This window comes from Fukomys damarensis, unplaced genomic scaffold (genome assembly GCF_012274545.1).
Source record: "Fukomys damarensis isolate Sample0158 unplaced genomic scaffold, DMR_v1.0_HiC HiC_scaffold_29, whole genome shotgun sequence".
In the NCBI taxonomy this organism is placed as follows: domain Eukaryota; kingdom Metazoa; phylum Chordata; class Mammalia; order Rodentia; family Bathyergidae; genus Fukomys; species Fukomys damarensis.
This window is the reverse complement of record NW_022900941.1, coordinates 9,661,909-9,675,105: the sequence shown is the minus strand read 5'-3', so window position 1 is coordinate 9,675,105 and position 13,197 is coordinate 9,661,909. Positions and strand designations below refer to the sequence as shown.

Here is a 13,197-nt window from a genome sequence, read left to right as displayed (position 1 = left end):
AATAGTTTCCCTGGTGTGAATATTCTGCAACAATGCATAAGATTCTAATAAGATTACTGACATTTAGAAATGGGAGGAAAGGAGCTAAAGGTGTAGGGAAGGTGTGATACGTAGGGGAAGAACAAAAAGGGAAAAGAAAAAAATGTGAGAGAATGAAAAGATGAAAATAAAGTGTTTGTAGATGGGGAGGGGAGGAGGGGGTGAAGGGAGGGCAGAGGTAAGGGGAAAAAAATGAGAATCAAGACTTGCCATGTAAAGGTACATGATCCCAACAATGAATGTAACTGTACTGTATCCCTAAATGTACCAATAAACTCAATAAAAAAAAAAAGAAAACAGAAGAAAAAATATAAAATGGTCTTAGTAAGTCAATAATTACATTAAATCTAAATAATCTAAATACAATAATTGAAAGATACTTTTAAAGTAAGTTTAAAAACTTGGTTCCACTGCATTATGTCTCCAAAAAAACTTCACATAACAATGCAGGCAGGTTGAGGGTGAAAGATGAAAAAAGATACTACATAAAAACAATAAAAACAAACAGAACTAAAAACAGATTATTTATTTGTTATGGTTTATATCTAGATATCCCCCTAAAGCCTTATGTGATCACAGACAGGATCTTTGGAAGTTGACCAGATTATAAGGGCAATATGACTGACTTGCTGTTAAGAGGGGGCAGCTTGGTTAGAAGAGGCATGTCACCCTAGGCTGGACCCTAAAGGTTCATCTCCTTCCCTAGCTACTTCTTCCTTCAAAGGAGAAAACCACTCAAATGTTTATCAACTAATGAATAGATAAACAAAATACAGCATATCCATACAATAGTTTTAGCCACAAGAAGAGGAATGAACATGAGTGAACCTCAAAAGCATGCTAAGCAGAAGGTAGAAAAAGGTCATATATTATGATTCAACTTAATGAAAATTTCAGAAGAGATAGAGACAAAAAGTAGGCTAGAGGTTGTCAGCAGCTGAGAGGAGGGAACAATAGGAAAGGAGTGCTTATTGAATATAGAGTTCCTCTTGGGAGAAGAAAACTAAACAGAAGTGGTGGCTGCATGACACTGTGAATTTACTAAATGTCAGTGAACATTAATGTTTAATATGAAAATAAGCAACATTGATGATATATGAATTTTACCTCATTAAAAAAATAATAAATGGCACATGTATCAGAAAAAAACCTGTCCTTATCTGCAAAGGAAATCATTATATACCCACAAAATTAAAAGATATCTACATCATATTCTATATAGCGAATGCAACAAAGTTACAGGACAGGGCTAGGGATTTAGCTCAGTGGTTCCGGCACTTTCCTTGCAAGCACAAGGACCTGAGTTTGATCCCCGGTGCCAAAAAAAAAAAAAAAAAAAACCAAAGTTACAGGACATAAAATAAACTGCACAAACCAACTATATTCTATGTACAAGTGTCTTAGTTACTTTCTCATTGCTGACACAAAATACCCAACACCCAAACTTAAAGAAGTAAAGGTTTATTTTAGCTCACAATTTGAGGAGGTGTCAGTCCATACTCAGATGGCTCTAAGGCAGGGCAGTATGACAGAGGGGCATAGCAGAGAAGAAACAGTCCATGATAGGGTAGACAGAAAGCAGCAAATAGTGAACCTGCTTTTCTTCTGTTCCTTTATATTCTACCCAAGCTACAAGCTTATTGATTAGTGCCACCCACATGTAGGGAGGGGCTTCCCTCTTTAGTAAATCCCTTCAGACATACCCAGAACTATGCTAATCCAACTAAAGGACTAATCCAGATATCAGATAGCCTTAATCCATATCACACACCCTAAACCAGCCAACTCAGAAAAGTCTCACATATGGAGCACATAAGGCTTCAGGGGACATCTAGATAGATACAAGCCATAACAACTAACAATTAACATATGATTGTAATTAAAGATACAATACCATTTGAAAGCAAATACTGTATTTAGGTATAAATTTAACAAAAAAAGCACAAGATTTTATAGGCTGAAAACCACAAAATGCTAATGTTAAGAAACTAAAGATCTTGAGAAACACACTGGACCATTATGGCTTATATGTAGCTGTCTGCACAAAGCCTGGTGTTCTTATTGGTGGGACTTTGAGAGGGTGACTGTGTCATGGACATTAAGGGTATGATAACTGGATTAGCTCGCTGATTGGTTTAGCATTGTTCTGGGTGTGGATAATGGGAAGGCCCACCCTGTGTATGGGTAGCACCAACCAATAAGCTTGTAGCTTGAACGGAATAAAAAAGGAAAAAGAAGGTCCATTGTTGGCTGCTTCCTGCCTACCCTGCCATGGACTGCTTCTCGTCTGCCATACCTTTCTGCCATGCTGTCCTGCCTTGAAGCCAGCTACAGAATGTAATCTCTACAAACTGTGAGCCAAATCAAACCCTTCCTTCTTTAACTTGTGGATGTTGTTCAACAAGAAAGTAACTAAGACAGATTTTGGTACCAGAGAAGTAGGGTTGTTGCTGTGACACTACCTAGCCATGTAGTCAAGAAGCCTTTGGGACTGACTTGTGGGAAAATTTTCAAAAATTTGGAGATGCTGGCTGAAGCAGTCCTAGAATGCTGTTACCTGAGCCTGATGAGAGATTCTGGTCAGAACCAGAAGACCAGAGTGGTGACAAAAATGCAGCTGAAGACCAGGTTCAAGAGCTTTCAGTAGAGAAAAAGGAACATGCTGGCAACTGGACTCCAGTCCATGTGTTATGTTCTAGCAGGAAATTTGTCGACATTTTGCCTGTGTCCAGAGACACTGGAGGAGACTGAGATTAAGGGCAGTAGGCTAATTAATGTGGCAAAAAAAACTAAAAGGCATTCGAATGTTGAGGCAGTAGCATGTGTACTCTTGGGGATTTTAGCCAATACCACCTTGAGAATCAAGAACAAATGGCCCTGCAGAAAGATTTTTAAAGTTTCTTAGTTTGGCCAGAAAAGGAAAAACAAGATGCAGACTGCAAAGATGGAACAGAGAACTTGGTTGCTAAAAAGATTAGTATTAATAACACAAGTACTTCAGAATCAGACAATAGAAAAGATGTCCTGAGAGCATCACAAGAATCAGCAGGACTCTGCAAAAATGAAAGACTTTGCTTTGAGGAGAGAGCCCCAGGGTACCATGTCCCAGAATGGTAGAGAACTAAGAAATTTGTTCCTCTGGACTGGGTTTATTGTGCTCAGCAATCCAGACACTTGACCTCTTCCATCAAAGAAAAATGGAAGCCTGGATACTGCTTCAGTCACCCACATGGTGCTGGTTTTAGACGGATGCAGAATGCAAGAGTTGTGGAGTCAGGAAGGCTTCTACTTGGATTTCAGAAGAAATCCTGGGATGAGAAAGCAGTGTGTGAAACTATGAGTTGAAAGTTGAAAGTGCAGTGGATACCCTGGAAGATCAGAGAAGCCAGGAATATTAACTGTCTGAGGAAAGCTGCAAAGAATGAGCAAAGCTGGCCCAAGAGAGAAGCCATGAGAGATAACCACTGGCAGGGCCATGGGGATGGAGCCACCCAAGGCCTTTGGAGTTCACATCTTGCCACAGATTGACCTGGATGTTGAACATAGACCTGTGGGACCTACTCTTTACCACAGCACGGGGTGGGGGGGCAGTTTGGTCTTGCCTTAGTCCCATTTTTATCTATTTCTACCTTTTGGAATGGGAATGTTTATTTTGTACCATAGTATGTCAGAATGTTTAACTTTATTTCTCTCTTTGTAGGGTCTCACATCTAAGGGTTTGCCATGAATCTCAGAGGAGAATTTGGACTTGGACTTTTCAGCAGGACTTTGGCCACTCTTAAAAATAGTCTAAATACATTTCCCATAAAGGAATGTGCATGAGTCTTCTGGAGGTCAGGTACAAAATGTTATGGTTTATATACAGATGTTCTCCCAAAACCTCATGTGCTCATAAGTGGGACATTTGGGAGGTGTCTGGCTCATGGGTGTGTGATTCTGGATTAAAGGAGTGTGATAACTGGATTAGTCCACACATTGGTTTAGCATTGTCCTGGATATGGATAATGGGAGGGTCCACCCTGAATGTAACATCAACGAAGAGGCTTGTAGTCTGAATGGAGTGAAAAGGGAAAGGGGCACTGTTGGGTGCCTCCTGCCTGCCCTGCCAGAGACTGTTTCTCCTGTGCCATATCTCTCTGCCACTGCCTTACCTTGAAGCCAGCCAACTGTGGACTGTAACTTCTACAAACTATGAGCCAACAGAAATCTTTCCTTCTTTAACTTGTGGGTGTTGGATATTTTGTCTCAGCAATGAGAGAGTAACTAAAATATGTATAGATTGGCAAACAACACGATAAAAGTAACAGTTCTCCCCACAGTGATATACAGATTTAACCCAACTCTTAACAAAATCATGGCAAGATTTTTGTGTATATAAAATTTATATGGAAAAGTAAAGGATCAAAGAATAGCTCAAATAATTTTGAAAGCTAAAAAAAAAAAAGATGCAAAGATTCCATATCATTAACTATTAAGGAAGTATACATTAAGACCATATGACTATCAAAATGGCTAAAAAAATTTTTTTAAATAGTGGTAATATCAAATGATTGTTAAGGATGCAGAGAAACTGGATCTTTCATTCATTGCTGGTAGAATTAGCTACTCTAGAAAATAATATGGCAATTTCACAAAACCAAACATGAAATTACAATATGGTCCACAATTGAGCACTTATTCCAGAAAAAAATGAAAACATAGGTTCACACAAAGTTCTATACATAATTGATTACTGATGGCTTAACAGTACCAAGTAGAAAAAAATCCAAATGTCCTCAGTGAGGAAATGGTTAAACAAATGGCTCATTAAGATGAAGGGCTTCTACTCAGCAACAAAAAGGAACAAACTATTGGTATACTCAACAGCCTAGATGAATGTCCAGAAAACTACTGAGTGAAAAACCACCCCCAGTTACATACTTCATTACTTCATTTAAACATCATTCTTGAAATGTGGATCAAAGAATAGGGAAAGGCAGGAGGGAAGTGGTTATGGCTATAACAGGGCAATACAAGAGATTCTGGATGTTGGAAATGTTCTATTATCTTATTGAAATGTGTCAGTGTACTGACTATATTTCTTGTACACGGTTTTGCAAGATGTTACTGTGTTAATCAGATTTACACTACTATAACAAATTATCTAAGAGGGGCTAATGAAATAAAGAGATGTTTATTCTGGCTCACAACGATGGATATTTAAGTGCAGGATCAGACTGCTGTTACAGCACATAATAGCATGTTGGAGCTAATGTTCACAGTACAAAATAGGAATCAGAAAAGTAGAGAGAAAAGTTGATGTTAGCATGCTGCTAAGGACCTAAGGACCTCCCAATACCACTATCCACTACATATGGGCCTTTAGGAAATATTTATAGCAGCTACCAGTAGGAGGAACGGGCGATGGGTATGAGATCTCTGTGTACTACTTCTTACAATGGCATTAGAATCTACAGTTCACACAAAATAAATATTAAGGATTGTTAAAAATGGTATTATCTCAAAATAATTTTTAAATGGCAGTCCTCCCAAAGAATTATCAACCAAATCACTTGCTACCAGATTTTAGTGTTTTTAATTTTCTTGTTGACAAGTGATTTAAAAAAAGCACACTCTAGCAACTTAGTATGGAAACACTTACCAAGTTCTTGTGATACCAACTAGAAGCTAGAGAAATAGGCAAAGATGTGGATGACGATGTAGATTTGGAGAATATGTTTCCAATGATGTTGAATAAGAACTTGTCTTATAGTTACTTTCTTGTCAGCCAAACACAATACTCAACACCTGCAAATTAAAGGAGGGAAGTTTGCTCACACTTTATAGAGGTTTCAGTCATAGTCAGCTGGCTCCAAAGCAGTATGTATGACAGAGGAGTACAGCAAAAGAGGGTTGAGATCAAGGCAGGAGGGAGACAGACCCTATCAGGCCATGCCATCAGTGACCTAGCTCCTATCATCAGGCTTTACTTCCTAACATCGCATTTAGTTAAACTAAATGTAGACTAACCCACTGATAAGTACCACATGCCCACGATCCAATCACCTCTCAAAAGCCTCACCTATGAGTTCAGGAGACTTTGGGGAAACATCTAGATATAAACCATTAAAAGAACTACAATATGAACTCAAGATATTCCACACAATGTCTTTATTCTTGTCCATGATTGTAAATATTTCTAAACATGATCTGATCAGAGGACCAATCTACTACTTCCTCCTTCTCTGTCATGTTGCCTGGGTAGAAAGAAAAGGGGGAAAAGGAGAACATGATATATAAGGACATGCCACACACACATTCACTCTTCTCTTGGAACTACCCTGTTGCAATTCCCGTAAACATGAACACCTTAATGGAAGATAAGAATAGCAAAGGCAGCTTACTAACACTTCCAGCTGCCAAACCTCCTCTTGTTATAAGGAAAGCTGTGCTGCCCTCTCACCTCATCCGCTCAATTCTAATCTCCCTCAGGCTTCACTGAACCCATGACTCTATCAACTCTCCCTGTTCCTATTCCAGAAGCATTTCCCAAAAGCCTCTTTGCCTTTAAAACACACTAGTCTCCTCTTTGCTGGAGTCTTGCCATGGTAGTCATAATCCCAGAAAACCAACACGGAATGAATTTAATTAATTTGTAAATGGTCTTGCATTCCAGGAAAGCTCTCTTGTATGCTTAATGGTTAGGTTACTTCTAGAAATTAGAGGTTCAGTTTATACCCAGAAATTTAATATTAAACTATTATTCACACCAACTATACAAGAATTCCTTTCACTTTCCACCTGTTAATGTATCTTGCTGATCTGGCTTTAAGCTAAGAGTCAGCAAGTAAAGCCTGTAGGCAGTCAAAAAAGTATCGAATGGATGCTAGGGCAATCTCAAGGGTGACAATGGCCTCTCCTTTGAGAGGGTTGATGTGGCTGACAAGTTGCTGGTCAGGTTCCCCAACTTCCATTTCACCTCCAGGCCCTCTGCTTCCAAAGCTTAGAATGGTAGAAAGAGATTATCTGCTTTATTCAAACCCACAGTCTCACATTCAGTTCTAACCAATTTAGTTGCTTTCTAAAGAGAGAACTTTATTCATTTTACAGCCATCTGTGGAATGTCTTTGAAGTGCTAGGGACCTGGACATAAAACAGTGACCCATATACAGTGACTTCTGCCCTCCTTGACTTTGAGAAAAGAGAAAGGTCAGAGAATACAAATTAAAATAATTGTAAATGAAATAACTATATGTATAATTGCTCACAAGAACATAGTTGAGGATCTTGCATTTTATCAAGATGATAAAAAGCAATGATCCTTTCCGGTCCTGTAGATACATAAACAAAAATCTCCAGCCAGGCATGTTGGTACACATCTGTAATCCCAGGTAGTGCAGAGGCTGAAGCAGGAAGATCTCAAATTCTAGACTGACCTGGGAAACTTAGCCAGAACATTTTAAAATAAAGTTTTAAAAGGGCTGGGTTTACAGTTTAATGTTACAGCACTTGCCTAGGATGAGTGGAGGTCCTCAGTGAAACAAGAAAGGAGAGAGGGAAGGAGAATGAGAGAGTAGAAGAGAGGGGGAAAATGGAGGGAAGACATAAAAGGAAAGGGCAGAAATCCCAGATGCCAGCTTATTGTCACCTCTTTATGTTAAAAGCTAAATGCTAGTCAGTTGTAGTGGTGCATGCCTGTAATCTCAGCACTTGGGAGGCTGAGACAGGAGGACTGCTGGGAGTTCGAGACCAGCCTGGGCTTAATAGTGAGTTCAAGGCCAGCATGAACTACACAGCAAGACCCTGTCTCAAAATAATAATAATAATAATAATAATAATAATAATAATAATAATAATAAATTTAAATTTGTTTAAAATAAACAAATCCCCAGAGTAGAAGAGCCAAGTAGAGAGAATTAAGGTGACATTTCCATAGATGCGGATCACTTAGAAGTGAGGAAAGGAAGCAGAAAACCATGTTTTTTAAAAAAGCACACCTTCAGCTATTTTGAAATTTGGCCTATGGTGGACTCTGAAACAAGAAAAGTCCTCTCTCTTCTCCTTGTCAAGATTACCTAGCACTCTGCTCCCTGAAAGCCACAACCCCACTCCCACCTTACTTCAGTTGTATAAACAACTTTTGTAGATTTTAATCTGGGCACAAAACCATATGTAGAAAAACCGTTTTAGGAAAGTGAAGTGTATTATGAACAACCAATAAATCAAACCTATTTGAACTAGATAGAGACCTGTGCCTGGTTCATTTCAAAATTTCCATTAGCTTTACTTTCTACAAGTTCTAGCTCCAATCAAAACTCAGCCACAACAACTGATCTCTGACAAATGATAGGGAAAATTACATTACCAAAGGTCTCTAATATTTTCAAATCTGACCTCAGTACTGATCTGCCCATAAAAGGACAAAAATACCTTTGAATTTTTGCTGTAGAAGGAACTTGGCCTATTTCTTGTTTGTCTGGTTTTTGTTTTTTCCTTTTCCAATGCTGGGGATTAAACCTAAGAGCATCTACCACTGAGCTACACCTTCAGCTACACTTTTTTTTAAAGTCTCTGCCCAGTCTGACCTCGAACTTGTGATCTTCCTGCCCCCTAACTACGTAGGATTACAGGTATGGAAACCTACATTTCTTACATTTCAAATGCAATTTTCCCAAATTTAACTCCAAAATCTTTGTTAATTTAGTTTTGCTTTCTCAAAAAAAAAAAAAAAAACAATTATTCAGAATGGTAACTCTAGATTTGTCGCCTACAATTAAAGTTTCACTTCTTCTCAAACATTGCATAAAGCCTAACCTACATTAAATTAGTAACTGGCATCTGAAATCTTCCACTCCCTTCATTTCTGAATACTTAACACCTGGTAAAGGGAGGTTGAGGATGTCAGAAAGGTTGGAGATCTGTTGTCCAGGCCTCTTGCCACAAATTAGGAATTCCAAAGAAATAATTTCTTTCCAGATAAGCCTCTGTAACAACCTTGCTTAGACATCCATCCCACCTCATCATCTTTCCTCAAAACCCTGATTACTTCCCATCTCAATTAGTGTAAGTCCAAGTCTGCAGAACGACTACTGACCTCTGCATCATGTGGACAGCTCCCTACCTCCTTAACTCTCCAGCTTTTCTTGCTATGGTCTCCCTCCTTTCCTATTCCGTGTTCACACCTTTCTCCGCTTTCTCTCCCTTCCTGGTGGAATTCCCTCCAAACATCACCTTCTCTCAGCACCTCCTTCCTATTCAAAACTTCCAGCCATCAACTCCTAAAAATACTAACTTAACTGTATTAGCCATTATTCCACTAACTGCATGATTAATTCCATTCCTGCAGGTATTCGTCTGGTCCACTGCTGTCTCCCCAAGGTGCAGAACAGAGCAGTGCAAGTTAGCCAACAGGAGTTCAATAAACATCTCATAATGAAGAGAGTCAATATTCTGAAAAAGGTCTGCTGCCGTTCTCACCCAAATTTTCGGTCAAGTCGAGCTGCCTGCCAGTCTCAACACACCAGATAAGCACCACAAACACAAGTGTAAGAGTACAGCACTGAAAGCTCAAGGTATATGAGCAAGTCAAAGAATGCGTTAAAAGTTCAAAAAGGCCTAACTGCTCCCGTGAAGCTCACCAGGATCCCTTCCTGGAGCGTCTCCCCTACATCCTGGGACGTGACCAGACCTGAGAAGTTACTTATGCAACTTACAGCCTCTTCACGTCGGTTATAAAATGTAAGAGGCAAAACGAAAAGCGCTGTTGTTCAGCCTCAGGCCCTCTCCTTTTCCCCGGGTGCCGCCCTCCACAACTGCCAGAGTGCAAGCTGTCCGAACAGCTGACCTCTTTCCTACAGCGCCGAGATCGCCGAACTTCCGCGCTCCCTACCTCCTCCCGGCTTCCCCTGCGGCTCCCGTGAGCGCGTGCGTGCTAAGGCTCTCGTGGGTTCAGATGGGACTGGCGCGGCTGCTGGAGGCGGGAACGCCCCCAAAGTAGCGCCGACTCCTAATTGGCTGCTGCCGGTCGCCCGAGCTGGGCTGGAAAGCTAGGGTTGGGCTTTTAAAGGAGCTTGCCAGTCAAACCCCTAAGTGCTCGCTTCCTGATCCTTGCCCCCTACGCATACTAGGTGGAATCCTCGTAACCCGCCGACATGTCTCAGGTACAACACACTCCTAGTAAATCTGTGAGGATGCAGCGGAGCGGGAGGCCGGGGTGGGAACTCTCCCTTTGATGCCGTGCAGTTCCTCCTGGACCCATTCCCATCCCTGATGCTTTTCAGAGCCTTGTGAGCGGAACTTTCCGTTGGAGGTTTTATCTGCTACCCTCGCTGCAACTGCTAAAAAGTTGCCCGACGGGTGGGCTTCAGGGTGAGGCAGGCATAGGGGTGGGAGGCAAGGGTCCTGGATAGAAAGAGGGGGCGATTGGATGTTGCAGGAGTTGGAGGAGCAAGGACAGAGTCTCATCCGGAAGTGAGCAGCAGGACAACCGAGTCGGTGGCTCGGCGAAGTAGGAATTCAAGCTTTGGCTGGGAGTTTGAAGGTCTTGGAAATTAGGAGCCAGTGCCTGGAGTGTTGAGAGAAGAGAATCGTGGTTCTGGAGAGGTGACCCAAAGGCCTTTATTTCTGCCCACCAGGGTAGACCCTTGTCTGGGCCGAGCTATGTGGAACGATCTCTGGCTCCTCCCACCTGCCTGTCCCCAATCTGCGCACTGGGACAGAGGTCAGCGCTGAACTCCCAGGCCCTAGGGGCAACGACCAAAAGGCTCCTGCAGCCATCACCTCTGTATTGTTGCCCTGATCCCTTAGCAGTTTCTCTGCACCCTCTGCCCGAAGGTCAGCTTCACTGGTGCCCCAGCCATTCCCCTGTCTGGTCCCATGGTTGCAGCTGGCCATGCTGCTGTTCCATGGCCTGTACACCCACTGGGGCCAAGCCTTGGCCTCCTTCACACTATTTATGACTGCCGTAGTAGGAGAGAGGTTGGGGATTGAATGAGTGAACTGATGTGCTTTCCCCTTCTTCTTTTACTGAATATAGCCACCCTGTGGAGAAAGGAGAGATGCTTGAGAGAGCTGCTTCTCCTGGCCTGCATGGCAAGAGAAGGGCTACTTTTCCATCCTTCCTGTCCCTGGGTACTGTTCAGGCAAAGCCAGGAATCCTTCCCTATCCTACTTAGAAATGGCCTTCATTTCTCTCTCCCTTCTTCCCACTAAGGCCGAGTTTGAGAAAGCTGCTGAGGAGGTTAAGCACCTCAAGACCCAGCCAACGGACCAAGAGATGTTGTTCATTTACAGCCACTACAAACAATCCACTGTGGGCGACATAAATACAGGTATGCTGAATTGTTCATCAAAGCAGGCTCTGCTCTTTTGGCTCAGCAACCTTGAGTGAAAGTCTGTGAGAACTGCTCTCTGAAGCCACCTGAGGCCCTACTCTTCAGGAAGGATATGGTCACAGTCTATGGGATGGATTCCTGGGGTTTAAGCTTAGGAGAGTTTTCCCCAAAACTCATCTTCTTGGATCCTCAGTGACTCAAGTAGTAGAATTGCAATAATGTTGTACTATTGGCAGCAGCTCCCTTTGCTGGGGAGGAAGTTGAGGCCCTAGTAGATCTGATGTAGACTCCTTTGCTGAGTTGCATTGCTTCCACCCTAGATGGCTCACACTTGGCATCATTGGCCTTGCCAAGCCTCACAGAGGAGCAGAAAAGCACCTGGTGTCCTGCAGCTTGCCATAAATTTTTTGCTGGTCATAGTCTGTACCTTCCGGATGAATATTTGTTCCTATCCAAAAATCTTGTACACATTTTGAAACTATACTTTGGCCTACCATATTCTGTAATACTATCTTTCCTTCTTGGAGCAGTTTTCCTTCAGTCCCTTAGTCCTTAAGGGTGGTAGTATACAGAGGCAACAGCACAACAGGTTCCCTGCAAGGACACAAAAGTTGGTAGCCATGGCAGATTAGAAGGAAGTGCCTCCCATCTCTTTTTAGGAGGGATAAGCAAGAACCCCAGTTTCACCCAGTTCCACTGGGGAGGTGGTGAAGCAGATAGGGTGGCTGCTGTCTAGATGTAGTGGGAGACACTGCCCAGAGCTAAGGATCATGGACAGTGCCAAATCAAACACTGTAGTACTCTGACGGCTCAGTTAAGAAATAGCTTGTGGCAAAAATGAGCTTTACAATGGTTTGATAAACTGTCCTTTCAGTGGGAGGAAGAGAGATGGCCAGAGGGGATGAAATGTCTTTCTGCCAGATAGTTCACAGAGCCTGAACTGTGTCCAAGCCAGGAGGACTTGCTCTCATAGGATTGTAGGTAGACTGGTGTGGCATCTTACTACCACCTTTTCAGGGAAGTAATGGCTCTCTGTAGGGCTTTACTGTTCAGTGCAGTACAGTAGCCACTACTACCTGTGGCTGTTTACATTTTAACGGAAAAGTTTAATCTGTAGCTACAGGAGCCATATTTCAGGGGCTCTGTGACAAATGGGTCCTGAATTAGACGTTGCAAGTATCATTCCTGTGGTGATAGAAAAGGTTGGCTGATCCTATAATGCTAGGATCCTGATGGTGTCTGCAGGTACAGTCTCTTTCGGCTATCCCATGGAATGCTCTTGGGGGTGGCTGATGCTTTCCCAGGCACAGTGCTCCAGGCTATGGATACTAAGCTGCCCCCCTCCAGTGAAGTTGGTTAGCAGAGTTGGGAGGGAGGGAATGTTTCCCAGCTGTAGATGATTGTAGGCCTGGAAGTATAAAATCAGGGGAGAACTTTAAAAAACCTTGTGCTCTGCTTGAAAAGAAAAAGCAAAACAAGACAAAACAAAACAACTTCCATTAATGAACAAGAAATAGTCTAACAATGTAGGGGAAAAATGGGACCAGGATATGGACAAACAGTTCACAGGCAAGGACACCCAGAAGACTGAATATAAAAATGCATTAGGAAAAGAAATTGGGTGGCAGAGAACAGAGGGAGGGAAGCTTGATAGTACAATGGTGCTGCCATTCACAAACTTAATTCTTCCCACGATTCTAGTTGCAAACCAAATTGGGTGAGAACTGAATCAAATTCAGTGGTTAGGGGCCGGGAATTTAGCTCAGCAGTTCTGCTGCCTGCCTTGCAAGCACAAGGACCCAAGTTCAATCCCTGGTACCAAAAAAAAAAAAAAAAAAAAAAAAAA

General features: G+C 42.0%; 2 protein-coding genes across 17 annotated transcripts in view; one reads left to right on the top strand and one right to left on the bottom strand.

Moving 5' to 3' along the window:
• CUNH2orf76 (chromosome unknown C2orf76 homolog) overlaps positions 1-10,039 on the bottom strand; it is a 67,381-nt gene extending 57,342 nt beyond the window's left edge. For 6 of the 16 annotated variants that reach the window (XR_004514715.1, XM_010632315.3, XM_033757202.1 and 3 more), the window contains exons 1-2: positions 9,863-10,026; positions 5,681-5,826 (exon numbers count right to left, since the gene is read on the bottom strand). The gene's annotated coding sequence lies outside the window, so the exon portion shown is untranslated. The other 10 variants (XM_033757205.1, XM_033757204.1, XM_033757207.1 and 7 more) reach the window with 7 other exon arrangements.
• Positions 10,040-10,045: 6 nt separating this feature from the next.
• Dbi (diazepam binding inhibitor, acyl-CoA binding protein) overlaps positions 10,046-13,197 on the top strand; it is a 5,672-nt gene continuing 2,520 nt past the window's right edge. Inside the window, exons 1-2 of the mRNA XM_010632313.3 lie at positions 10,046-10,178; positions 11,231-11,348. Of these exons, the coding sequence (XP_010630615.1) occupies positions 10,170-10,178; positions 11,231-11,348 (127 nt within the window). The 5' untranslated portion in view covers positions 10,046-10,169. The remainder of the gene's footprint in view (positions 10,179-11,230; positions 11,349-13,197) is intronic.